The following is a 22,480-nucleotide window of genomic DNA, read 5'->3' on the forward strand; positions in this document are numbered from 1 at the left end:
GTCCCATCCCTATTCTTTTGTTTCTGTTTTTTCTTTTGCCTTACTCAGGTACAGGTGGAGTTTCTTGTCTTTTGGGAAGTCTGAGGTCTTCTGCCAGCATTCAGTAGGTTTTCTGTAGGAGGTGTAACACATGTAGATGTATTTTTGATGTATTTGTGAGGAGAAAGGTGATCTCCACATCTTATTCCTCCGCCATCTTGAAGGTTCTCCTCAATCATTTTATATATGAGGAAAGTGAAGATTAAAGAAACTATCTATATTTTTAGGGTTACACAAGAAGTAAGATACTTGTGTAAGCATTTACACATAGATGAATAAACTAGCTGCACATAAACAAATGAGTAAGATACAGCTTTAAAAGAAAAACATACAGGAAAGACAGTGATATCAAATGATGTTTTGTTAAAAGCTGCATTATGAAATGATCATCAAATAAATGAATGAAACATATTTAATTTAACATAGAGGAACTGCAAGTCTAGAATGTAGTTCATCAGACTTCCTCTGAATTCAGCACTGTCAAACCAATTCTGCTATATTTTATCCAACTTCTAGCACAACCTCTCAAGCAGGACTCTCATAAACTAGAATCCCTCTCCTGAAAAGTTCATGGCTTTATAGTCATGCAGGTACTATTGGTAAAGGATACTCAAGAGTTGATTATAATAAAAAAAACAAATCTTAGAAAATAGCAGAAACCAGCAGTTATTTATTAAAGATCAAGAGAAATTGTAGGAACTGGCAAAAAACCCCCACATAAATCAGTAATCTACTTCCCTGTGTCTGTTAACAGCTCTCAGATTAGAATATGTTTGGATCTAATTTTATTTATTTATTTATTTATTTTCAGAATGGTTTGCTGGCCTCATATTTGTTTAGTCTCATATTACATAATTTCTTGTTAATTTCTATATTTCACAGAACAGTTTCTAATTAAAGTTGAATGCAACCTAAGTGGACAACCTAAGTTGATCCGATTTAAAATAACATTGAGTAGATCTCATATTTCACTGAATAGAGAAATACTGTTTTAAAGAAAAACGTCATAGATTTTACGTGGAAAGGACTTAACCAACGTCAAACTGTTAAAAGCAGACATGACTGGGAACCTGGTGTCCCTGGCAATATCAATGGATCCCAAACTTAGTGGATTATCAGGAATCACATTTCCATGCCCATCAGCAGAAATTCCAATTTGTAGTCTTGGGATCAGTCAGTAAATTGCAGTTAACCAGCAACCATGCCCCCACTGTGCACAAACAGGCACAGAAAACACTGCAGGTAAATACAACAATCAGCTAGGTTAGGTCTCATTATGTTGAATGATCATGGGCATTTCACTTAACCTCATTCGTAAATGTAAGAAGTTAGATGAGATAATTTCTAAAATGCCTTTTGACTGCAAATTTTATAGTTTTGATATAGCCTCTTGCCTAGTCCAGGGGTTTCTTTCCAAGAATGCTTGATCTCTCAGCATCACTCTGGAGGTTATCAGTTCCACTGTAATAAAGCTCCCTATGCTGAGGCAAGATATTGCAGCTTCCACTGCTTTGTTCAAGTTCTACCATTTGAAAAAAATATATTCCTGCCCATCTGATAGCCCTTTGGATGCTTAAAGGCTGATTTTGCATCTTTCCTACAACATTTCTTCTCCAGGTTAAAAAAGATGTAAAGATTATAGCCATGAAAGAATATACTTTCTTCTCGATAAGTTACTTGAAATGGAACAAGTTCTCAAAATCAGTAAGATGTTGCTTCACCAGGAAAGAAGAAAAATCAGTGAAGTAATTTGGAATCTTTTATCAATACTTACATTTAGATGAAATCTTGCCAAGAAGAAGGCTGAGGAAAATTGTAGGAGTGTTACAGCCTACCAGCAGATGCGTGTGGTAAATTCCAAAGTGAGGAATGGAAGATTGAGAAAAAAATGATAAAAGTTACATACATTTGAATAACTTTTAAAATTAAACTGTATAGACTGTAGCATATTCTTTTAAAATCATGATATTGTTTTTGATATCCTGTTTCTATTGAGGAAAATTTAATCAAATCAATGTCCAGATTATTTTTATACTATATAGTCATTCAAATATAACATTTATATATCATGTGATCTAATTACATAAAACAAAAATAAGATGCTGTCTAAAAAACAGAGGATAAAAGAGGTATAATAGAATACTATTTATCTATGAAAACGTGATCATAGTAAAAATAAATTATACACCAAATCCAAGAATTATATAAATAGTAGGTTCCCTCTAACATACAAAAGAGGTTAATTCAGGAAAAATAGAAGTATTCCATTTACAATTCAGGGAAAAGTTTATTAAACTTATTACAAGTGGCACAGTTACTAGTTGCCTGCAAATGTATGTGTAATCAAAGCTACAAAATGGTCTTACCACTCCTCTTTCTTTTATACTCAAATTTTTAATTACGTCCTTATTTAGTTTTTCCTTTATTTCCTACAAACTTACTACTTTCCTCCCCACTCTTCAAAACTGTTACATGCTTTACAAAATTATTAGCTCAAAAGTCCTTTTTTCCAAATATGTTGTGGATATTTTTGTCTCTTGACATTATTGATCATTTTTCCTTCTTGAAATTCTGTACCTTTAAGTTCAAAGACATTAAAATGTCCTGATTTTGGGCTTCCCTGGTGGCGCAGTGGTTGAGAGTCCGCCTGCCAATGCAGGGGACACGGGTTCGTGCCCTGGTCCGGGAAGATCCCACATGCTGCGGAGCGGCTGGGCCCGTGAGCCATGGCCGCTGGGCCTGCGCGTCCGGAGCCTGTGCTCCACACCGGGAGAGGCCACAACAGTGAGAGGCCTAAGTAACAAAAAAAAAAAAAAAAAAAAAAAAAAAAAGTCCTGATTTTCATTGTACTTGTATCTGTCTTTCTTTCTGGGGATTGTCTTCTTTCATTTTTCCTTCTACAGGAAGCAAACCTATTCTTGTTTCTTTTTTTAAAATACAAAATCAATAATTATCAGTCTTTAATATAAATCTCTACTTCTGAACTCTCAGTAACCTTCTAATCCCTTATCTCCAACTCTCTCCTTAACATTTCTACTTGGATGTCAGTCTATTATCTTACAGAATTGAAGATTGTTAAAGTTCCAACTGACTTGAAGATCATCTAGCAAAATCTCAAGTTCCAGATAAGAATGTAACTTGAAAGAATAACCATGCAAAATCACTCAGATCATAGGGGTAGGACAAAGACTAATGTAGAAGTTCTATGTTCTCCAGTCCCCAAATAATTTGTAATATAGCACACACATGATTTTTGTTTGGTCGATATTTTAGATTAAATTCATAAATTTTATAGACCATAATTTATTAAAGTAAATTAGTATGTAGGGCAGGATAAGGTCCATAACAAGTTTAGGCCAAACAAATATATATTTGGCAATGTCCAAGACTGACTCACAAAAAAATTGTTTGTTGGACTGAGTAAGAATCCTTTTTGAAGTTTTGAGAACCTATAAGATAACTGCTTTGAGTTCATGGGCTCAGTTCTCATGGATTGGTAAACTTGATATCTCAAATATCCCTAAAAATTTGGAATCTGCTCCAGTGACTGTATTAAGAATGCTCTTATCAAATTTAGATGTCTGGGATGGCAGCTTGAGTAGTTCAGCAGACCTAGTCCCAAGGAAACACAGGTGACAACCGGTAAAAAGTAGAAAAAAGATAACCATTCAAAGTCTCTGAAAATTATTCTAAGGACATAGATAAAATTAAGAAATATTTATTTTAAAAAAATTTACTAAATTTTGGTGAGAATCTGTGGCACTTGCCTGGTCCCTCTGACCCAAGTTCCCCTCACCAACAAATTTCTAGGTTCATCTGAAGCCTAGGAGCTGGCCTCACTTTTCACTTTCATGCCCTGGCCATTGATATGCTTGTTTAGCTCTACTAAAGTAACAGAGCTTGATTGCAAAAACAAACAAACAAACAGAAGTGCCAAACTAGGCAGTATGACCAATAAAAAATGGTTTCCCTGTCCCCTCACCTCTCAGTCAAAAGATTCGGTATTTCAACATCAGGAGCAGGCTACCAGAATTTCTCTTCTCCATCCCCCAGTGACAAATGGCAGAGGCTAAATTCCTGATGAGTGTTGCCAAGAACTTAGGGGCTCACTTCCTCAACCCATCCTTTCCATAGAGCAGAGGATCTACCCTAGGCTGAGATTTTTCTGGCCTTTATTTCATTTGCCTCAACTCATTTATAGGACAAAAGTTCTGTATTCAGAGAGGCAAGCTGAGAAGGCTACTATATCCATCCAATACTCTCATAATGGAGTGGTGTCATTCAAGGAGAAGGGGAACACTGTCCCTATTCTCGGCTCTGGAGCAGGTGCTTGGAGATGTTTCCCAGTGGGATAGGCAGTTAAAATAAAGAGCTCCAAAACTCTCCTCAAAGTTATTGAGAAATGAGTGCAATTTGATTGTGGAAGTGATGTATCTTCCATTTGTGAGGGAGCTTTATAAAGGGTTTTGGACCCAATTGTTGTCACGTCGCCATCAAATATCAGAGTCTCTTTGATTCCAGCTCTGGTCCCTGATAGCCATTTCTGGTAACCAACCAAAAAAGTTTCACTCAACCTTCTGTTACAGGGACATTCTATGATTCATAAGAATTTGGTCAAAGCACTCAGGCCTCATTGTATTCTGGCTATACCTAAACATGATCCTGAACTTTTATATCACAAATTCAGAGTAACACAGTAGCTTGAAACCTGGTCTCAATCCTAACTCATTAAAAATTTCAAGTCCTTTCCCAACTCAAATAACAGTTTATAATATTGAATTTTGGTGAAATTAATGTATAAAAGTATGGTGCCTTTTTTTTCCTGCAAGGACATATTGAGTACCTGATCTGACTATTTAGATTAATAAAGAAAATAAACTTGATAATAAATGTGAGAGTACGTATAATGCAGCTAACCATTGCCTCCATTCTAACCTTTGTTCTTTCTTTCAAATCAAAGTATATTTTCCATGAACCCTTTCCATGTCACTGAGGAATCTTACTGCTCATCTTCTACATGTTTCCTCTTAATTTTTATACTCCTTTATATCACAAAGTTTCTTCCTTACACTCGGGGGGAAAAAAACTCCTTATATATAAAAATAATTATCTCCCCAAAATATTTTTAAAGAATTTGAGACCCACATATTTTCAAGGAAATACATAGAAAAATTCAAGGAAATTTTTAAATTGTTTACAGCGGTAGTATCTAAGCATTATCCAAGACACGTCTTCCATTTTTTGGTTTTGATATGAGAAATAGAAATTCACATTTCCAGACAAAAACAAAGCTCGCCTTCTATACAGAATAAAATTCTTGAAATAAGTGTAAATGCCTTAGCAAGACTTAAGATTTAAAATATCATTAATTTATCCGAAGCTTTTAGGCAAATACCTCAGTGTTGAGAAGATATAAAGTAACTTCAAAGTTATTAATTATTATTATTATTTTTTTTACCATTTTAGAAGTACAATGTGTGGTAATGCTTTTTCCCGGGGAAACTTTAACAATGTTATATATTTAAAAACTGACCTGGAGGATGGACAAGTCAGAAAGGAATCAGGTTTCCGGACCTTGGATGTTGGCTGACTGGGATTGGGGCTCCACAGCTCTGCCTCAGCGCTTGACACAGCCGTCCCAGGAGCTTCGGCGCATTGGTTCTGGAAGGCGCGAGATTTGCGGCCCGCGCCTGTGCAGTTCGCGGCCTGCGCATGAGCAGTTCGCGGCCCGCGCATGAGCAGTTCGCTGCCCGCACTGTCAGACGCCGGCTGTGGCGCGTCAGACGCCGGCTGTGGCGCGTCAGAGGCCGGCTGTGGCGCTTCCGCGCGTGCTGTGGTGCTTCCGCGCCAGCATGATTTCTGCACCTGATCCAGTTTCCAGCCACCTGACCGTGCTCCTGGGAGAGGCCCTACCTCACTGTGACTCGGAGTCTTGTGAGGGGTCAGGCATCCAAGAGGGTTAAGGTTTTCTTGATATGTGGCGTGTGCGAGACTCCTGAGGACGACTCCGGAACCGTGGGCCCCCGGCATCCAGGTTGTTGAGGTAAATTAAAAGAAAAAGAAAAACCATTTATATATATATAAAGTTTTGCTTCTAGAAGTGAAGCATGACGTGACGGTTAAGGCACTCCTTATCAATTTATAGTACAATTTTAGTTTTTAAAGAAATATTGAGACCACTGATTTTTTATACAAGCTATATGTCAGAGGATGATGAGAATAGCTGAGAAACTAGTTACGTGCGGTGTCCATTTTACAGGGTGTATTGTTTTGATAGACTGGTGGCCCTGGGAAGCAAATTCTGGTACAAAGTGTGCCTGGAACATAAGGCCCTGACCACTCTTTTTTTTTTTTTTTTTTTTTTTTTTTTGCGGTAGGCGGGTCTCTCATTGTTGCGGCCTCTCCCGTTGCGGAGCACAGGCTCCGGACGCGCAGGCTCAGCGGCCATGGCTGACGGGCCCAGCCGCTCAGCGGCATGTGGGATCTTCCCGGACTTGGCACGAACCCGTGTCCCCTGCATCGGCAGGCGGACTCTCAACCACTGCGCCACCAGGGAAGCCCCCTGACCACTCTTTAAACAAGACATTTCAAGACAGCCAGGCTGTCTCCCTCCATGAAAAAGAGCAGGCTTCTTCACTGCTGATTATGAAATACCAGATTCCCTAAGCTCCTGTTTCTCTTCTGTAAGAGAATGCACGGTGTGTGCAGGTATCCATCTGGGACCTTAATTTTGCCACTGTTGTGTTACCGACCAGGGTTCTTGGCCTTCTTAATCAGTAGAAATTGATCAGAGGCCAGACAAGAACGTCAGGCAAAGCTTTATTGGGGCCCCTGCTGCAGCAGCGGGGAGCGAGAACAGACAACAGGTTCCCTTGCTTGCTCGCTCCCTGAGCCAGGGCGAGCTGGTTCCTTCTATGGGGTGAGGGTAGGGGTGTGTCCAGGGGTTGGGCCAGAGGGGTGGTTTAGGTGTTTTGCCCACCCTTTAGGTGGTGGTGTGTGCAGGGGGCATGCGCAGTACCCCTGCTTTTGCGCCCCACCCCCTGCATTTGCTCCAAGCTCTTCAAAAGTGGCAGTTGGGCTTTTTGGTCTCTTTGTATCTTTTGTCCAGAATTTGTCCCAACTACTCATGCATGCAGTTATTTTTAGTCCCATACAGTTTCTTTGTATTTTATTCCTTGAGGAGAGGTGTCCAGGTGCAAGCATTGCAGCACTGCAGCAAAGGGTGCCAGGTCCCAGCCTGTCTCATTTGGACTTGGGGGTCAGGGGAGAGCTAATTCAAGTTTTATTCTCATGCTGCTTGCTTTGCTATGAATAATGACTTCATTTGTCTTTAAATCAGGAGTCTTGTTTCTCTGCTAGCACCCATGAAAGGGTAACAGACTAACTTTTAGTTTGTAAGTAGGGTAAAGACAAATTTCAGACGCTGATGCAGAGATTTACATGAAGAAATTTTGCGGGGGAGTGTTTTCTGTGGGGGCATGGAAGAAGCAAAACTAGACAGAGGGAAAACTTGATCTATGATGCAGTCACACCAAAGACCCCAACCAGTGCTGCAGAGAACTTGGGATGAGGGATAACCCTTCAGAGATGCAACAAATTGAGGCAAGAAGGTCTGGCCTTTGTGTCTTTGCATGTGGACTGATCCTAAGAACGAGGCATGCTCTTGAGCATGGTGGCCTCTCTTTGCGTAAAGCCAAAGAAAATAGGGGAAACCTGGCCGTGCACCCCAGCATCCACTAGGGCTGTAAATCAAAAATATCAGATGAATGGCCTCTGACAAAACAATGAATTTTCTTTGGAAATATATGGCATTTCTGTATTGTCATGCAATGGCATTTGTGAGTTTAAAAAATACACTTCTGAGGTAAAACCCTGTTTTTAAAATTTTAGGTTGCATGTGTGAATAGACTCAAGTAAAATAGTTACTTTGGTAAGATTTGTGACTTCTATTCTGAAAATATCCACTTTAAAAGCAAAAAATAACTGTGCCAGCTTAGCTTTTGTGGTTAATTATGGACAAAATATCAATTATCAACAACTAAAAACTTTTCCCAAGTAACTACTGCCTTCTCTTCTCATTCACCTGAACACTCTGGTAATTTCTTATATAATTATCTAGACATCTGTAATGTAGTTTACAATCATATGAAATACAGATTCGGACAACCTGAGTTAGAATTCTCACTCGTATTTTTTGCTTTACTTTGCACACATTGCTTCGTTTGTCTTTGCTACAGATTTCTATTTATTACAGTACAGATAATTATTGTATTTAGATCAAAGCGTTGTTGTTAGCATTTGAGATATTCCACTTGTCTGTGTACTTAGAAAGGAGTAAGTTCTCAATATACCTCAACCATCATTATTATGCTTTACTGTATTTATGTCTAGAGTGAAAAGCTCTCCCTTCCTCTTATGAAGAACATGTGTGCGTCTATATACTTGGGCTCATTTCATCACCTGAATCTCACTACTGAGTTCTAAAGGGCATGGGCAGTGTCTTATTTAACTGTGTATTGCCAGTGCTTACTGCAGTGCCTGACATACAAATGAACTTAACTGCTTGTTGAATTAATGAACAGATGGATTAAATAATAATGCATTTTTTCAGTGTTGCTGGGTTTGATACAGAAACACAATTTTATGCTTAGAGACCTTCATAGCAAATGAAGATAAAAGCAAAGTTGTCAGTAAAGATGGTTTTGAGTAACAAATGTAGTATCTGAGGACAGTGCTTGTAAATATCTGTGAATGTTGTTCAACAGGGGAGGATAGCAAACACCTCCTAACATGGTGTTCTTATGTTCTTACCTCTTGGTGCACTTGAGAGCAAAATTTCCTATCCGTTATTACAATACTGAAAGGTATGCAAGCTAGTAGAGAGTAAAATAATGAGGCAAGTAAGTATTTTCTTGTTATTCAAGGTTATCAGTCTAATGATATATAAATTCTTATGTGGTAGTGCTTGAGAAAGGGCATCTGTTTTCTTTGGAGGAACATCATATAAGAGTTGGTGCCTAAGCTAAAGCTTTAAGAGCAAGAAAATCTGAATTAAGTTAAGATATGGGTAGAAGAAGAGGTCTTAGGGGAGACTGTTCCAAGCAGTCATGTGAGTAGTATGCACAAAGTAGCATATGTGAGTGAGAGAATTTATTTGGGACTTTAAGTAATTTAGCTCAAGTGATGAAAAATGAGTGAAGGGAAATGAAGGAAGAGAAAAAGTAAGAGAGTTGATTGGGGTGGAGGAGTCTTTGGATTCCCCCTGAAGCAGAGCCTGAGCCAGTGGTGTAAGTATTGATATAGGTATTTTATTTGGAAGGTGATCCCAGGAAGCAAGATTGAAAGAACAGGAAGGGTAATTCAATTAAGAAGAAACGGCTAATATAAGAATAATTATCAAGGCCACTTCTTTGTATAATGGGGGCTCAATTTCACCACACCTCCTGAGAAAGATAAATAATAGTTCCTAGAGTTGTCCTCCTAAAGGAAAGAAGGCTGGAATATTTACTTACAGGCACTCAACTCCTATCAATTGAGGTTGTCCTAAGGTATTAATTCCTCCATATTTTCAGGGTTCACCTGGGAACTCTCCCAGCCTGGCACCACTTTCTACCCCAGGAGGTGAATCATTGGGCTGGAAGGCAAGTTAAGGCTTTGCAGCGTACACTTGATATGGGATGTTGTCATCAAGAGATCAATTGGAGACATAAACTGTGGGCATAAACTCTCCACAGTAGCTGCAGATGAAATCAGAGATGGGCTAAGGGGATGTGATGTGAGGCACCAATGTGTCTGCTGCAGGTAAATAAGCAGGGTTAGACCATGGGGGCCTTGTACACCTTATTAGGGAGCTTGGAATTTACCTATTTATCTTAATGAACTGAAGATGTGTGGAGTGAGAGACTTATATGATCACATATGGATTTTTTTGGACATGAGATATCCTCTTGTCCTTGATATAAGCTATGATGATATGGTTAAACATCAAAATCCAGTTGGATAACATGGTACTATGCCCAAGGCCTGCTAATGTGGAGAAGAGATTACATTACATGCTTTTGGCATTCTTCTGCTGCTCAATTAAAAACTCCTTTTAATAGGACATTAAATACAAATTATTAACTTTTAATAGTCCTTAGCAAATATTTTGTTATTGCAAAGAGAGATACCCCTCATTATATTGGTAACATTTACTGTGTAAAAACCATATTGAAATGTAGTGACTTGAAACAGCAATTACTTATTGCTGACAGTCTGCATGTTGGCTGGGAGCCAGCTGACTTAAGCTGGGCTTAGGTGGAGCAATTCTATTCATCATTCTCCCAGGCCTATTCTCCCAAGCACCTTCTTTCTTTGAACGTGGCTAAAGTGTAAAAGAACAAGTAGAAGCATATAAGGTTTCTGAGGGCCTAGGCCTAGAACTGATTCACTATCACATCTGTCTCATTCCACTAGCGCAACAAGTCAAATGGCCAAGACCAAAGTCAAGAGGCAGGGAAATACAGTGCCAGTTTAGTGAGAAGTCACATGGCAAAGTGTGCATGCCTACAGATAGAGTCAAAAAATTGTGCTCACTAATACTATTTACTACACTGTATTAGTTTCATAGGGCTGCTGTAACAAATTACCACAAACTTAGTGGATTAAAACAAAAGATGTTTATTCCCTTATAGTTCTGGAGTCCAAACGTCCAAAATCAAAGTGTTGAAAGGGTAGGTTCCTCCTAGAAGCTCTGAGGGAGCATATGTCCCAAGCTTCTCTCCTAGTTCCTACTGAGTATAGACAATCCTTGGTGTTCCTTGGCTTGTAAACATATCACTCCAGTCTCTGCCTCTATCTTCACATGACTTTTCTGTGTCTCTGTGTGTCCTTTCTTCTATCTCTTAGAAGAAATGGAGACTCATCATTTTATTTAAGGCCCAACCTAATCCAGGATGATCTCATCTCAAGATCCTTACCTTAATTACATCAGCAAAGACCTTTATTCCAAATAAAGTCACATATTGAGCTTCCAGGTAGCATATCTTGGTGGGGGAGGGGGGCACTGGTGGGGACTGTTCTCCTCACTCTACAAACTCACTCTCAAATACAGTTTTCAAGATTTTTTACCATGGGTATCATCACATCCAATTTAGTGATTAGATTTAGCACCTTAGATTTTAAATAAACCAAATTTCGATAATTAAATCTTTCATGTATGAAAATACTGTATCACTCAAATTTTTGCTAAGAACACTGAAGTAGGAATTATATGAAAAAATAAATCAATTTAATATAGAGATTTTATTTAATATAAATCTACAAATGACATGAAAAGTGCTACCAGAACTTTAAACAGCTAATAATGATACCATGTCACTGTATATTTCTTGATTTTACATGTTAATAAGGTACATAGTTGACCCTTGAACACTGGTTTGAACTCCGGAGGTCCACTTATATGCAGATTTTTTTCACTAAATACCTACTACAGTACTACACAGTCTGTGGTTGGTTGAATCGCAGATGTGAAACTGTAGATACGGGGGGCCAACTGTAAAGTTATATGTGAATTTTCGACTATGTGAGGGTTGGTGCCCCAATCCCCATGTTGTTCAAGGGTCATCTGTACTCAGTTCTGGACTCATAAATGTTGTACACATCAATCAGATGTGCAGCAAGTCATAGACCTGTGATTTGATACAGGCTTCCAGAAAATCATGGAGCAAAAATAGCCAATAATACAAACACTTTGGCAGTAGACATGCCATCTCAAATTTAGAAAACCCCAGAAAGTATTTGTACAAGAATGGATAAGGAGTTAGACTGCTTCTAATCACTATTGTCTTCCACAAATTATATAGCAAAACTGTGGAATAAAGGAGTATTGGAGTAAAAGGTGTGGTCCCAAGCTGGTGTCAATACATGAAATGTTTAGTTCTATTCATTACCAGTCCTCAGTGAAATAAGGACAAATTCAGGGTATTTAGTAACTTTTATTGGAATTTTACATTACTTCTACATCCTAATTATATGATTATAAGACTCACCTCATTAAACATGGTGTAAATCATTTGAGTTGCATGTAAGGAACTGGGTGCTAGTCATGCACACATATTAACTGTGTGATAATTAAGATTTGTCAACTTTAATCCTAAAGTGTATTAAACTTGGAATCCATTTCTTTCATGAAAAAGTAACTTAAATTTTTGGAACTGGCTACTGATGAAGGATTGAAGATATTTTGAAAATGTAGCATCACTTACATTTTGGATAATAGTTAAAAGTGATTATTCTGAGCTTTATGAAATTGCTTTAAAATCTTTTACCCCATTCCCATTCACTTACTTCGTTAAGACTAGTATCTCTACTGTTGGTTTTCTTGAAACAAAATATAGAAGCAGTTTTAACATAGATCATCTTTTGTCACATAGTCATCATTCCAACCTAGATTAGATAAGTTAATACATTTACCTAATCTCAGTTGTCAGGTTAAAATTTTTAAATATCGATATACATAGTGTTCATTCAAAATATGTGAACATTTAAGGTGGAAACCACTATTTCACTTATAACCTTTAAGTTATCCTTTTTAATGACAAAAATTATAAGTTTAATAGCAACTATCTATATTAATTGTCTTTATGTACACTTTTAATGCACTTTTTTTCCAAAACAACTTTTTAATTGAAGTATAGTTGATTTATAATGTGTTAGTTTCAGGTGTACAGGAAAGATATTCAGTTATACATATATATATTCTTGTTCAGATTCCTTTCCATTATAGGTTATTGCAAGATATTGAATATAGTTCCCTGTGTCACACAGTAGGTCCTTGTTGTTTATTTCATTTATAGTAGTGTGTATCTGTTAATCCCAAACTCCTAATTTATCCCCCCTTTCCCCTTTGATAACCATAAGTTCTTTTTCTAATGTCTGTGAGTTTATTTCTGTTTTGTAAATAAATTCACTTGTATCATTTTTTTAGATTCCACATATAAGTGACATCATATGATATTTGTCTTTGTCTGACTTACTTAATGAACTTTTAATGAACAGCATGTAAGTTCTATATTTTTCGCTTTTTCCGTATATTGTTTGTTATAATTATATTTGTTGAAATATAATTATATGTGTAGTGGTTCTAATAGTATAAGATTGGATATAAAAATGTATTTATCTTAGACTTTTCCTTGTCATATTTTCCTAGTAATACACTTTGATTCTATTTTTAAAATATATTGGCTTATGACAGTTGCTATTTTAAATAAAGCGGTGCAGCATGAATAGTTTAAGAAACAATAAAGTAGATGACTCTTGACTAGGTATCAGAAATTGTCCAGAAATAAGTTATACTAATATGTGAATCAATAGTGGTATAGATCTTACACCCTTTTCAAGAACTCAGGGCAATGTCCATAATACATAGAAACCTAAGATAGCTAACAAGTATGTGTATGATCTATTGAGTAATTTTTTATGACAATATTAATAATTAAAATTATAAATAACATTTGACACTCTTATAATGCCTTACTGATTATTTTTGAAACCCTTGTGATATTGGACATGAAATTTTCAAACTACATATCCTAATTTAGTACTTTACAGGGATGTTTGATGCTGATTTTACTATGCAAGTGTTACAGTACCAAGGAAATGAGGAATTGTTTCTCTGATTATCCTTTGAATGAAAAATGATATAAAAGGGCTTCTAACGTTGGCAGATAAATGTGGATAGTGCAGCAGCTACAGGCAAAAAGATACTCTTATAGGGGAAAAAAAAAAAATCCAGAAAACACCTCAGTTCAGAGAGACACAAAGGTGTGGTATTTTCAGCAATTCCTACCATTCCTATTATTTACAGGCAATAATGATAATATATAGCTAGAATTTTTTTGACCACATGAAATGTGTTAGACATCCACTACACACATACACCCACCCACACGCATGCCCGCATGCACATGCACATGCACGTGCACACCCATCCATTCCCTATGATGCTCAAAAGAAGCCTGTAATTTAGGTACCGTGATGGTCTTCTGATGTGTTTACTTAGTTAGGCTACACTTACCAGTGATTAATCAACCACTAAATGTTGCTTTGAAGATATTTTGTAGATGTGATATGGTTGACTTTAAATAAGGGAGGTTACTCTAGAAAACCTGGTTGGGCCTGAATCGATCATTTGAAAGGATTTAGTAGAAGAGCTGAAGCTGCCCTAATGAAGAAGAAATTCCTCTTGTGGACAGCAGGTATAGCCCATGCCTGAGACTTTACCTGCCCTAGGGAATTCACATTTGCCTAGCCACCCCATAGTTGTGTAAGCCAAGTCCTTGTAATAAATCTCTTAATATATATCTGCTAAACCCTGACTTATACTGGTGTTATCATACCTGTTTATAGATCTGAAAAAGTTAAATTTCTTATCAAAGGTGAAGGTAGCTTTGTAAGTGCCTGAATAAGGATTTGTACTCAGATTAGCAAACGCCAGAGTTTATAACCCTTAGAAACTGTGCCCTGATACATGAGCAGTGTTTGGGTTTGTATGTGATCAGCAGACTTTCCATATAGCCCTCAGCCATCTCGTAGCAATGAAGAAGTGGACCTTAATACCAGACAGAGCTGGTTACACATCCTCTGGAGTCTGTTGAAAATAGAAATAGTTTATTGAACATAGTTCGCATTAGTGAATGTAGGTTAAACCGGTCTCAACTTTTTGAGGCTAGAGTCAGGTTCTTCCAAGAAATGGTATCTATAGATATCTTGAGTGGGAGGATCTTATTCTACTATAACAGTCAGTATTGCTAGCAAAATCTACAATAGAAAGACATATGTAGCTCTTTTATTCCTTTTCCCAGCTCTCCATTCAGAATTCTGTCTTTTGGTTTGGATATAATGTGCATTTTGCTTTCATAAATATTTTTCTACATATCTTCACAACTCTAAGAGATATTTGGAGTGGATATTTTCTCTTTTTATTAGCCATGAAATGTAAGACTTAAGGAAAATTTAAAAGACACTTGCTTAAGGTCACATAGCCAATAAGTGGCTAAATCAGAAGTTGAAAGCAGTTTCTGCAACTCCATCCTTACTTTTGTGCTCCACATTTGATCACCCTGCAAGCAGAATGCAGAAGGTTTCCTTCCTTCCAGTGTTTCTAGATGGCCCACTCTGAGTTTAGAAACAAGAAAACACTGAGGAGAAAGGTTTTACTCATTGGTCATACAGCAAAAATAACAGTAAATAAATTGTTTTCTATTGTTGCACAACAAATTGCCACAAACTTACCTGCTTGAAGCAATGTGCATTTGTAGTTCAAAAGTCCAGCATGCATGGTTGGTTTCATTAATCAGAGTTTCATAACGCTGACAGTAAGATGTCAGCTGAAGTTGCAATTCTTATCTAGGGCTTGGCATCTCCTTCCAAAATCTCCAGTTGTTAGCAGAATTTACTTTCTTCTTATGCTTTTTGACATGACCCCCTTCATTGTCAAAGCCAGCAGCAGGAGGTTAGGTCTCTATCACACACTGAATCTCCCCTATTTCCCTTCCTTCTTATATTTTAAGGGCCCTTTTGGTGGAAATAAAATTAGACTCATTAGGTTCCCATCCTTCCTTTGCAACCACTAGGTATATAAACTTGGGGTGGGGTGTCACATAAACTTTCAAGACTTCATTTTCTAAGATAGAGAGTGAGGACACTGAAGTCTACTTTTTCACTGAACAGATTTCCTGTCACATTGGAATCACTCTAGGGTCTCTTTCAATTCTAATTTTGAATCATCTGAACAAGAAGTTAAGTAATAAAGATGTACTTTTTGCCAAATACATAACAATTCCCTGATTATTCTCAATAAAAGTTTATTAAATGAAAAACAGTTAAAAGGTGAATAAGAGTACTGTTTAAATTATCCATATTTCACAAAGGGGAAAAAATAAGCAAAAGTAATAGAATTGCTCAGATTCTTGACCTCTCTGCAAGACTTATAAATTTTATTAACTTAATTCATGTGAAACCTAATATCTGATAGCTGTGAGTCAGGAGCAGCAATTAATTATACTGGTGCCACTCAAAAAGGAGTAGGTCCTAATGTATAACAATGATCAGTCAATTCTACAGAAAACTCCCTTCTAGATTTAATATTGAACTACCAACTTAAAATAATGTTTTCAAAGAAAAAAAATGTGTGATTATGTCTTCATTATGCATGGTTTTCTCTGTATATTATAAGCAAGCATAAAGTTAATTTTGTAAGGTTTATGGTTTATTTTTTGTTTGTTTTATTTTATAATGTGATGTGGCAAGGATAATAAGTAACAGTAGAGAGCTTTGTTTTAAGTTGGCTTTTCTACACACAGGTTGAATTGACACCTTACATACCCAAACTGCTGTTTTGAATAAACAATGTAATACTTTGTTTTTTAAAGCCTTATTTAATGAAATCAGGGTACATTAAAACCATTTTGCTCTTTGGGAATATAGTCGTTAATCGAAGTGTGGAATCTGGGGGAATAACTGAAAATGATGCATTATGGAAAACTTTAATGAGTTAGCGTTTCTCAAAAGTACTGAAATTCTGAGACAGAGATTTTTTCTGTAGATGTCAGTGAAGACGCAGAGTCTCTTTATGCAGGGTCTGTGTTAAAGGAGCTGTGTCACAGGAAACATACTCCAAGATGGAGAGTTGTATGCATATTTATTGGGAAATGGTCTCAGAATACATAACTTTAAGAAAATGAAGGTAGGAGTGGGCAGAGAAACACGCTGACCTGCAGTTTAATTACAACTAAGGTCTTTGTAACCCCACATGAGCTAGTCATTGGCACACTTTAGAAGGAAGAAAAACCTTAACTAGACAGTTCCTTGCAACTGAGAACAGTTCCCAGTGAGAGATATTTCTGAGTCACCGGTAGCCAGTATTCCCAGCAGCTGGAGGATGAGTTCCATATTAGATACCTATTGTTGCTCTTTAAAAATTACCACTTATTTAGTGGTTTTAGACAACATACATTTATTATATTACAGTTCTGGAGGTCAAAAGTCTGAAGTAGGTATCATTGAGCTAAAATCAAAGTGTTGGCTGGGATGTGTTCTGTTTTGGATGCTCTAGGGAAAATTACATTTTCTTTCTTCATTCTCCAGCTTCTAGAGGCTGTCCTCATTCTTTGGCTCAAGACTTTCTTCCATCATTAAAGCCAGTAGCGTCTTATGCTGCATCACTCTAACAGGCATTCCTGTCTCCTTTTTCACTTTCTAAGAATCTTGTGATAACATTGGGCCCACCTGGATAATCCAAAAAATTTTTCTTATCTCAAGGTTAGGTGAGTAGCATTCTTAATTCCATCTGCAACCATATTTCTCCTTTGCCATGTAACCTAACATATTCACAGGTTCTGGGAATTAGGATGTAGACATCTTTGAGGGATCATTATGCTGCCTATAACAGGTGCATTGATCCTGTCTATCTCTTTGTTTTTTTCTTTAGATCCTTAATTGTAGAAGACTTTTTCTGCTGGTCTTCTAGTTGTTCTATTCTATTTCTAGTTTGCTGTGTTTTATCAGAAATGAATGTTGGATTTGTTAAATACTTACTCTAAATCTATTTAGATCATCCTGTGGGTTTTTTTCCTATATTTTATTAATATTAACTGAATCATGGCAAAAATTTTGCCTAGTAATATTTTTTATAAATTTATTAATTTTATTTATTTATTTTTGGCTGCTTTGGGTCTTTGTTGCTGCGCATGGGCTTTCTCTAGTTCGTTGTGGTGCACGGGCTTCTCATTGTGGTGGCTCCTCTTGTTGTGGAGCATGGGCTCTAGGCACGTGGGCTTCAGTAGTTGCAGCACACAGGCTCAGTAGTTACGGCATGCGAGCTCAGTCATTGTGGCTCACAGGCTCTAGAGCACAGGCTCAGTAGTTGGGGTGCATGGGCTAAGTTGCTCTGTGGCATGTGGGATCTTCCCAGACCAGGGCTCGAACCCGTGTCCCCTGCATTGGCAAGTAGATTCTTAACCACTGCTCTACCAGGGAAGCCCAATAATATTATTATTGATATAACAATTTAACTTGGTGAAGGAGTTCAGAGAATTTAATTTAGCTTTCCCTACTACAGTGATTCTTATCCCACAGACCCAAGAAACAGTGTGAGTGTTCTGCTAAGTACAAAGCTTAGCCAATCCAATTATACATTTGGAAACTGAGGAAATGACCACTGTTTGGGTTTGTGAGCCCAGAGAATTTGCTTCAAGCTAGAATGAGGCCGGGACTACATTTATTACCTGGCTACCATCTGCCCTCATTTTAATAATGACAAAGCTATTTGGTGCTTGGATGTCAATGCCAATCCAGCCCGTGTATCCAACAATTCAGCTTGATATCCAGTAATCAACAAAAGATATTTTTGTAATCCCTGTATCCACTATATGGTTACTTAAGAATAATATTCCTAGGTCCTTTTGAAGGAACAGTGTTAGATTTACAGAAAAAATTATGAAGATAGTACTGAGTGTTTCTGTATACTCATTGCTTATGTACACCTTCTTTTGCCTTTAGGCTTACCAACTTTACACATTCCCAAAGTTATTTAGATCAGCATGCTAATTTTTTACTTTCTTCACTGAGGTTGTTTCATACGTTTGTAATACATTTAGATTGTTTTGCTTATTTTTAACATATTACATTCTATCCTCAATTCCCTGAGCTCTTAAATTACTTTTTATGAATATGTATCATTAAAGTTGACTCTTTGTGCTGAAAAATCTGATGTGTTGTGGAAAATGCAGTGTCACTTATCCACAATTATAGTGTCATACAGAATAGTTTCACTGCCCTAAAGAATACTCCGTGCTGCTTCACTTATTCAGCCTGTGTCATTTTCTGGAACTATTGATCTTTTTTTTTTTTTTTACCATGTCTGTAGTTTGTTTTTTCCAAAATGTCATATAATTGGAATTATAGAGCGTGTGACCATTTCAGAATGGCTTCTTTCGCTTATCAGTATGCATTTCAGCTTTATCCATGTCTTTTCCTGGCTTGATAACTCACTTTTATTGCTGAATAATACTGTTTTGTATGGATGTGGAACAGTTTATTTACTCTTCTGTTGAAGGACATCATGGTTGCTTCTGGTTTTGGGTGATTATGAATACAGCTGCTATAAAGATTCATATGCAGGTTTTTGTGTAGACACATTTTCAAATCAGTTAGGTAAATACCTGGAAGTGTGCTTGCTTGATCACATGGTAAGGCCATGTTTAGCTTTGTAAAAAACTGCTAAACTGTCTCCCAAAGTGGTTCTACCATCTTGCATTCCCAGCAGCAGTAAGTGTTCCTCTTCCTTAACATTGTCATCAGGAACTGGTATTTTCAGTTTTCTGGATTTTAGCCTTTCTAATTGATGAGTGCTGGTTCTCTAAGAAATTTTTGTGCATAGGAAGTTCTGGGAAGATTTAAGAGATTAGGGAAAGAAAATTGCAAGTCTTAGAGAAAAACCATTGCCAGTTGTTTTCTGAGAGTGCAGAGGACAATATTGATACAGTTTCTAATAGTGATGTATATTCTTATGATTAATTACAGTTATTACTGAATTGTGTTTAGGCTTCTGCCTATGCTTTGGGACACAGTAACTTAGAATTTTACTTTTTTTTCATTTAAGCAGCTTCACAATGACAATGGATTACCAAAAGCTTTTATTTGCACAAATAAGCTGTGCAATGAATAGTATAACTGACCATTGCTTTCTTGAATATGGGCCTACCTCACAGAGTTAAAAGTAGAATTTTTAACAACACAGTTACAGCATAGATAATATTTTGATTTCTCTCCAACTGCATAATTTGTAGACTTACAAGCACCTAGTTTTTCATTTATTTTTACAAGGGTATTTGGAAATGCTAATTATGTCTGGCTAATATGTGTTTAACTTGCTCTCCTACTTATAAAAGGGGAAAATACATTTCAAATAAAATGGCCTTCTTCTATGTTATAATCTATATTCTTATTTCCAAATTGGATGATTATTAGGCATGTATTTAATAACTACTCTTAGGTTAAAAATGCTCAATGTGACCTTTACTTTGAGACTAAAACATAATTTTCACTATTTATTCATCTGAATTTTGCTATTAAACATGCAATTTTAAAAGTCAAGTAGGTACTTTTACATTAATAACTGTCGTACACATGTATTTAAGCTATTGTCTCATATTGGATTTGAAAGAGTATAAGTGATCTAGTTTTTATAAATAGGTTTCTCTTTGAATTGGTAAAATTATATAAATATAACAGGAGTCAAATACATGCCTTACTGTTTAAAATAAATTAACTTAAATGGAGTTTATAACACATTTGCATGTGTCAGTCTATTAATCAGAATTAGTCAAAGTCTAGTGAATTACCAAATAAAGAAGGATAAGTAAAATCTCACTATACTTTTATTGAATTAACAAGGTGCACTGGATTTTGCTTGAATAAATATAGCAAAAAATTCACTTCTATAATTTTTTTTTATTTAATACTTATTAAAAGGGAATTGGCACTTTGAGCAAGTGTGCTAGCTTTATTCAGTCAAACATTCCAGCTGAGAAATAATATCTGTATGTAATAGTGTAATAACATTTGTTAATATGCTTTTGGATGTCTCCAAACGAATGTCTCCAAACTACCAGGGTAATGAGAATTTGAAGAGTGAAGACCTCCCAAAAAGGGAAGATCGGATAGATTAGCCCAATATTTAGAAGCACTTTACTTCTCGAAGTATTTGCTTATTCAAAACCTAGGGCTTGGCTTTTCGCTTGAGGATCTTTGGTTTGAAGCTGAGGGCAAGACCTCTGTACGTGGCACCCTATGAGCAAGTGAAACTGGACCGAGCACAAAGGAGAACAAAAAAAAGGAGCTCATATTTTCTTCTTCCTGCTGAAGTCTGTCTGCGGTACTGCAGTATCTGATCCTACAACAAATCAGTCACTGAGCTCTCATTGGCTGCCAGCAGCCAAAGTACCAGGTTACCCATCAGCACTCTAAATCAGGAGAACCTTCAAGATGGCGGAGGAGTAAGACATGGAGATCACCTTCCTCCCCACAAATACATCAAAAACACATCTACGTGTGGAACACCTCCTACAGAAAACCTACTGAATGCTGGCAGAAGACCTCAGACTTCCCCAAAGGCAAGAAACTCCCCAAGTACCTGGATAGGGCAAAAGAAAAAAGAAAAAACAGAGACAAAAGAATAGGGATGGGACCTTCACCTCTGGGAGGGAGCTGTGAAGGAGGAAAAGTTTCCACACACTAAGGAGGCCCTTCACTGGTGGAAATGGGGGGTTGGCGGGGGGGAAGCTTTGGAGCCATGGAGGAGAGTGCAGCAACAGGGGTGCAGAGGGCAAAGCGGAGAGATTCCCACACAGAGGATCCATGCCAACCAGCACTTACCAGCCTGAGAGGCTTCTCTGTTCACCCACCAGGGCAGATGGGGGCTGGGAGCTGAGGCTCTGGCTTCAGAGGTCAGATCCCAGGGAGAGGACTGGGGTTGGGTGTGTGAATACAGTCTGAACGGAACTAGTGCACCACAGCTAACTGGGAGGAATCCGGGAAAAAGTCTGGAAGTGCCTAAGAGTCAAGAGACTGTTGTTTCAGGGTGCACAAGGAGAGGGGATTCCTTCCTTGTCTGCACACAGAAGGCAGGGCAGTGCCTAAACAAGCTCCAGAGATGGGCGCAAGCTGCGGCTATCAGCACGGACACCAGAGATGCGCATGAAACACTAATGCTGCTGCTGCAACCACCGAGAATCCTGCGTGCAAGCATAGGTCACTATTCACACCTCCCCTCCCATGAGCCTGTGCAGCCTACCACTGCCAGGGTCCCGTGATCCAGGGACAACTTCCCCAGGCGAACACACAGCAAGCCTTAGGCTGTTGCATTATTATGCTGGCCTCTGCTGTTGTAGGCTCGCCCCGCATTCCGTACCCTGCCCTCCCCTCCCCCCGCCCCCAGGCCTGAGTGAGCCAGAGCCCCCTAATCAGCTACTCCCTTAACACCCTCCTGTCTGGGCAAAGAACAGATGCCAGAGGGTGACCTAAATATAGAGGTGAGGCCAAATCCAAAGCTGAATCTCAGGAGCTGGGCGAACAAAGAAGACAAAGGGAAATTTCTCTGTGCAGCCTCAGGAGCAGCGGATTAAATCTCCACAACCAACTTGATGTACCTGCATCTGTGGAATACCTGATGACAACGAATCATCCCAGAATTGAGGCGGTAGACTTTGGGAGCACCTGTACACTTGGGATTTGCTGTATGCAACTGACTAGTTTCTGATTTATATGTTTATCTTAGTTTAGTTTTTAGCACTTGTTATCACTGGTGGATTTGTTTATTGCTTTGGTTGCTTTATTTTTTTATTTTAATAATATATAGTTTTTAATTTTTTATTTTAATAATTTTATTATATTTTCCTTC

The 22,480-nt window shown here is 37.7% G+C and overlaps 2 protein-coding genes across 5 annotated transcripts in view; one reads left to right on the forward strand and one right to left on the reverse strand.

Moving 5' to 3' along the window:
- Window positions 1–6,069, reverse strand: part of LOC307195882 (uncharacterized protein) — a gene marked incomplete at its 5' end in the record, with an annotated part of 490,066 nt that extends 483,997 nt beyond the window's left edge. For 2 of the 3 annotated variants that reach the window (XR_013830982.1, XR_013830983.1), the window contains 2 exons: window positions 1,814–1,870; window positions 5,573–6,069. Coding sequence is in view for 1 of the 3 variants with exons in the window: in XM_079940451.1 (XP_079796577.1) it covers window positions 1,864–1,870; window positions 5,573–6,069 (504 nt within the window). Of the gene's footprint in view, window positions 1–1,761; window positions 1,871–5,572 lie in introns of those variants that run through there. The other variant, XM_079940451.1, reaches the window with a different exon arrangement.
- Window positions 5,965–22,480, forward strand: part of LOC307195881 (neurexin-1-like) — a 752,915-nt gene continuing 736,399 nt past the window's right edge. For both annotated transcript variants that reach the window (XM_079940449.1, XM_079940450.1), the window contains exon 1: window positions 5,965–6,082. The gene's annotated coding sequence lies outside the window, so the exon portion shown is untranslated. The remainder of the gene's footprint in view (window positions 6,083–22,480) is intronic.

The sequence above is a fragment of the Stenella coeruleoalba genome (assembly GCF_951394435.1).
Source record: "Stenella coeruleoalba genome assembly, chromosome: 13".
Lineage (NCBI taxonomy): Eukaryota > Metazoa > Chordata > Mammalia > Artiodactyla > Delphinidae > Stenella > Stenella coeruleoalba.